This window comes from Peromyscus leucopus, chromosome 4, assembly GCF_004664715.2.
Source record: "Peromyscus leucopus breed LL Stock chromosome 4, UCI_PerLeu_2.1, whole genome shotgun sequence".
Classification (NCBI taxonomy): domain Eukaryota; kingdom Metazoa; phylum Chordata; class Mammalia; order Rodentia; family Cricetidae; genus Peromyscus; species Peromyscus leucopus.
Genome location: NC_051066.1, coordinates 103,890,552 through 103,896,551, shown reverse-complemented (window position 1 = coordinate 103,896,551; position 6,000 = coordinate 103,890,552). Strand labels below are relative to the sequence as shown.

Here is a 6,000-nt window from a genome sequence, read left to right as displayed (position 1 = left end):
CCTTTACCCGCTGAGTCCGCTCGCCAGCTAAGCAATTTCTGTTATTTAAGCAAAGCAAAGATTCGCGACTCTCAGGATCCAAGAAGGCGCAAAGAGTCACAGAGTCCTCAAGTCCAGCCTGGTGGTGTAATTTTGTAACCCAGCTGCAATTGAGATGGTTTCTAAAAATAACAATAATAATCCCTGTGCTAAAATGGTTAGCGTCTCGCTAGAACGGAAACGGCACCTAGGACAGGGTTCCCTAGAAGGCTAGGTGGAAGTGGGAGGAACTGTGGGTGCCGGGGGCGGGACTTCGTCTCCTAGCAACGGACCCAGCGATTGGCCAGCTCTCCCTCAGCTGAGACCAATGACCAGGCGCGCTGCCAACGCTCGGCTTTACGTCTGCGGCTGCGCGGGGGATTCGAATCGGCTTCGGGGTGGGTGACCAGAGGCGGCGTCTGGTTCGGCGTCGCGCCGCCGTGCGCGCTTTATCTCGTCATGGACAACCTAGAAAATGTCTTTCGGTAAGTGTCCCTCAGGGGGAGTGAGGGCGCGAGCGGCGCTGAGAGCCGGCCAGGGCGGTTGAGTCCGGGTGCCGCGGCCGGGCCTTCTCCTCAGCGGTTCCCTTGGGCCCCAGCAGGGCTCAGCCAAGGCGGCGGCCCCGGGCCACACGAGCGAGCGGGGGCTGCCAGCCGGCCGCCGTCCTGTGGCGGGGTTTGGGCTGCAGCCGGCCGCCGTCCTGTGGCGGGGTTTGGGCTGCAGCCGGCCGCCGTCCTGTGGCGGGGTTTGGGCGGCGTGCGGACCTTCCGACGTGGCGGGTGTCTTCTCCGCGGGGAACCGACCTCCTCCAGACCGACGCCCCGCCTTCGAGTCCCCGAACCCTGGGTGGTGGGGTGTTTAGGAGAGAATTTCAGTCTCTTAATAAAGACGCTGGTCACCTAGGGAAAGAATTTACTATTTCTCACTTACCTGCTAGGTTTAAAAAACAAAACCAAAAAAAAACTGAAGCTGAATTTTATGGGGAAAAAAAAATGGGAGTCATTTGTTTCTACCTGCAAGCAGATTTTTTTTTTAAGTTCCCACACTGATTGCTTTTTTTTTCTTTTCTTTTCCTTTTTCTTTTTTTCTTTTGTTTTATTTATTTGTTTATTTGTTTGTTTATTTATTTATTTATTTATTTATTTATTTATTTATTTGCCTTACCCAGCCTGTGTTGTAAAACTTTTAAAATTATTAAATCATATTACAGGAAGTAAAATTTTATTTTTATCAGCCCTTTGGGTATCCGAAGAGTCAGGTACCCAAAACCTATTGGCGTAAAGCAATTTAATTTTTAATTATATCTACTAAATATTCTCTTTTGAAAGCCCCTCCCCATTAAAAAAAGACACTAGGTATTTTGACTTTTAAAAGGCTAGCTTGTTTTAACGATAGATGTTTTAGTATTAAGTGACAGTGTGCGTAAGCCATTTTCCCAGGGAGTAGGGTTGGTGTGAGGCTATTGAATGTTTACCTTGGACAAATAGTTGTATTCTTATTTTGCTAAATAAGAACCTCAAAGGGCAAAAGTAGTGGTGCTGGCAATTCAGGCATGCTGAAAAGAATCCAAAAAGTGAAATTCCTTGACTTAATTTAAAAAATACTAGAACTGCTAAAATCTATACTACTTCTGTGCACAAAATTATGAAAAAGCCATTGCTGTCTATAGTTTCTCTGAATAACCATTTCAGTATGCCAGTGAATTGCATTTGGAGGTTGATTTTCTAGTCATTTCTGGAAAAAAAAAATGCTGCTTTTAAGTTCTTTTCCCCTCATCATTTCTCAGTTTGAAAACCTATGATGGTTTTCCAACTTGCTTCCTATTCAGAATAGAGTTTCTTCCCATCCTGCCTCTCTGAGGTTGTACTAGCTCTTCTCTCCTGGTCCCACATACTACCCACTAGGACTCTGCTGTAGCTCCCTAACCCATTCCTACTTGTGTTCCCACCCTGTTCCTTTCCGTGAAAGAACAAAGACTGTTAAAATGCAGATAGAACTTGCCACCTCTTCTGCTCCACCTGACTTTGTCCTTCAAGTTCTGTCAGCCTTTTGATTTCCCTCACACAGCTGTGGTAGCTATCTAGCATTGGTCACTTGTCACTCCCTCTGCTTACTCCTTAGTTTGCCACTCCCCTTCCCCTTTTTATTACTTCATGTGACACGGCACTGTTTTTATGATTTTTGTTTGTTTACCCCTCTAGCACCCGAGGTCATTGGAATTTGATTTGCTTGCTTGGCTCCTTGAGCTGAGGCTAGGTGTTGGGGAAGTAAGGAAAGGAAAGCCCTCTAGGAGCTCTGTGGGTGTTTACCAGCACTGTCATCGTGAGCTTTTCCTCTGGGACAGGGTTAGATTTGGACTCAAGCAAACTGTCTCTGGGGCTGTCCCACCAAAGGAGAGGCTTTCTTTGCATCTTATTCTAACTCCCTGTCTTGTCTATGCTCCTGAGAATAAGGAGAAGGGCCTGAGTAGACCTGTCTCGGTCCCACTGGGTGGCGGTGACATTAGGGACCAGTAAATCTAGATTGACCTGGGGGCAAATACTGCTTCTGATTTTTCTGAACACCTCTGAATGATTGTCCTTTTATGTGATGTTTGGGTTGATACTCAAAATTTCCATTTTTCAAGCATATAGATGACATAATATAGAATTTATCTTTGGCTTCTAGGAATTATTCCTAATTTCTCATGTATGTACTTTTCTGTTCTAGCATGTTTGAAGCCCATATGCAAAGCTACCAGGGTAATGACCCACTTGGGGAATGGGAAAGGTTAGTGTGTATTTTTTTGTTTGTTTTCCTTTAAACAAAGGAACCATATGCTACCCTGTGGAATACTAATATCCATATTTTTCTAGCTTTATGAAGTGGATAGAAGAGAATTTTCCTGAAAATAAAGAATACTTGATGATATTATTGCAACATTTAATGAAGGAATTTTTAGATAAGAAGAGGTACCATAATGACTCAAGATTCATCAATTATTGCTTAAAATTTGTGAGTATAATTTCAGGTAGATAACTAAATATAATGTTTTACTTTTGGTCCCCCACCCCACCCCCACCCCCGTTAAGATCATTTTAGACTGCCTTTCCATACCAATTTCTTGTTTATATTCATGAACTTTTTTAGAAGTGACATAGTCAGAGGTATGTATTGTAGTCTTAGCTTCTGAAATATTGAGGAACCACATTTCGTATGAGGAACATGAGATAGAAACAAAAAGTTAAATGAATGGTTGGATACGAAATGTGGTTGAAGCCAGTTGTGGCTCATACCTTTAATCCCAGAACTTGTGAGAAAGAGGCAAGCAGATTTCTGAGTTGAGGCAACCTGGTTCACATAGTGAGTTCCAGGCCAGTTAAGGGTATGTAGCATGACCCTGTCTCAAAAAAAAAAGGAAAGGAGGAGGAGGAGGAGAACTGTGCTTGAGAGAGAGAAAATAAGCAAGAGCTCTTAGATGCTAAGGTCTCTGGGAGTTTGAGCTCAGAGACGAACTGTGGTACTAAAAGGAGAAGGTAGGACTCTCTTTATGTTTATATTATGGCTTCCAGGTCAGTGAGTGCATGTGATTCCTGGGTGTGGGAACAAGTATGTCTCTGACTCTTGTGCCTTCTCTTGGTTTGTCCTGTCCAACTTTGATGTGGAGTGTCAGGTCTCATGTTCAGGAGTAGCTGACCAGCAAATAATGGACTTGGCAGATTTTTTGTGTGCTTTTATTTGGTTGCAATTTTTTGTTTTTTCCTTTTTGAGCATCGATGTATTCTGTTTTCTAGGTTTGGGGCACGGGGAGTGGGGGGGTTGTTGTTTTTGTATTGGGTTTTTGAGAAAGAACTTAAAATTGGGTAAGTAGGGAGGAGGAGAGGATCTGGAAGGATTTGAGGGAGGGGAAGAATATGGTCAAAATGTATTTAAATTTAAAAATTGTTGTAAATAATAAAAATATAACAAGCAACACATTTTAAAAAGAATTTGAAAACCAGTTAAGATTTGTACATCATGCAGTACATGTAGAATAATCCTTACTGGGAACACGTTTTTAATTAAAATATTGTTACTAAAGTCAGATGGTGGTGGCGCACGCCTTTAATCCCAGCACTCAGGAGGCAGAGGCAGGCAGATCTGTGAGTTGGAGGCCAGCCTGGTCTACAGAGCAAGTTCCAGGACAGCCAGAACTGTTTCACAGAAAAACTCTGTCTCAAAAAACCAAAAAATAAAAAAATATTGTTACCAACTGTTAAAAGAGAATAGGACTCTTCTTCAATCTAATCTGAAATGAAAGCTTGGGGCTATGAATTCTAGTAATAAAATCATATGGAATAAAGTGCACATGAAATTGTTCCCTAAATTATAAAATACTATAATTAAAGGCACCCTGTGGAACTTGTGTAACCTCAGGTTAAGACTAAAGCAATTATTCATGTAATGGATCATTGTGAAATACTGGATCAGTATTTTGTGAAATACTTTCATAACCCTTGAATATCAAGGGAAGAGATAATTTTTAGATTTATCATCTGAAAACAACATAATGTCTTTACCTATACAATACATTCCTAGACTTTCATGAAGACAAAACAATGTAGGGCTTTCTGGGTTCTGGGACAGACTCAGCCTAGTAGTTTGGTTGTCTTGTGTATAACAGTTATTCATATGAAATAGAGTAACAACATGTAAACAGTGTATGACATTGTGATCTGAATAACTGGTATATAACCTCCAATAGTTACTATTTCTGTGTGTTGGAAATCAAAACCCTCTCTATTAGCTATTTTGGAATATAAAATTATCAATCATAGTTTCCTAATGTGGAAGATTAGAAGTCATTCTCCCTGTCTAGCTGCCCCCTATATCCATTTACTATCTCTTTATACCTCATTGTTTTTGTGTGGTTCTGCTCTGGGTTTCTGCAGGCTGAGTACAACAATGACCTCCATCAGTTTTTTGAGTTCCTGTACAACCAGGGAATTGGAACCAAGTCATCTCCTCTGTATGTATCTTGGGCGGGGCATCTGGAAGCCCAGGGAGCACTGCAGCATGCCAGTGCTGTTTTTCGGAGAGGAATTCAGAACCAGGCTGAACCTAAAGAACTACTACAACAACAGTACAGGTAGTTTCCAGTCTGTACCCACCTTTTCCTTTGTGTATATTTTGTATATCTACTTAAACTGTAAGTCATACTGTCTGTGTATTGTAGGTCTGAATGCAAGCATGGAGCTTCATGCTGTTCTTAGGGTGGTGCGTGACAGATTTTGTAATGTCACTTTAGACTGCAGAATTGTGAGGCAATACAGAATTTCACATCACAAGAAGGACACATACAAGAGACAGAACAAATTGTCCCCTCAGAATAACCTATTAAGCCATGAATAGACTTGTCCATTCATGAAGACAGAGCTCTCTTGATCTAATCACATTTTGGAGATAACCTTGGTGTGGGTGTGTGGTTTTTCAAGACAGAGTTTCTCTGGGTAACAGTTCTGGCTGTCCTGGAACTCACTTTGTAGATCAAGCTGGCCCTCAAATTCACAGGGATCCACCTACCTCTGCCTCTGCTTCTGCCTCCCAAGTGCTGGAATTAAAGGCCTGTGCCACCACTGCTGGAGATAACATTTTATAAATCCTCCCAATGGGGATTGAGTTTCAACGTGAGTTTTGGTGACAATTCAAACCATAGTAAATACTGCATATCAACGAATACCTTGGTTTTTTGCACACATGTTTTTGTTCTGTTACTTTTCTGTTATTAAAAATGCCTCATTTAGGAAAACTTGAAAATATAGAAAACTTTTTTCTTGCTATATTACAGAATTGCAAACATGCTTTACAAAGTCTTGCTACATACATACTATATGTCAAGATCTTTGCCCCTAAAGATAATATATTTCTTACATTTATCTTGTTTTGATAGCATCTAGAATTGGAATAATTGAATAAAAGTATGTTTAAACAGTTTCAAGGCATGTGGGACATAAAACCAAACCA

The 6,000-nt window shown here is 41.5% G+C and overlaps 1 protein-coding gene across 3 annotated transcripts in view; it reads left to right on the top strand.

Annotated features, from left to right (window-relative positions):
• Positions 1–391: 391 nt before the first annotated feature.
• Bub1 (BUB1 mitotic checkpoint serine/threonine kinase) overlaps positions 392–6,000 on the top strand; it is a 32,559-nt gene continuing 26,950 nt past the window's right edge. For all 3 annotated transcript variants that reach the window (XM_037205207.1, XM_028893404.2, XM_037205206.1), the window contains exons 1-4: positions 392–503; positions 2,728–2,787; positions 2,874–3,012; positions 4,929–5,125. In XM_037205207.1, coding sequence (XP_037061102.1) covers positions 478–503; positions 2,728–2,787; positions 2,874–3,012; positions 4,929–5,125 — 422 coding nt within the window. In that variant the 5' untranslated portion in view covers positions 392–477. The remainder of the gene's footprint in view (positions 504–2,727; positions 2,788–2,873; positions 3,013–4,928; positions 5,126–6,000) is intronic.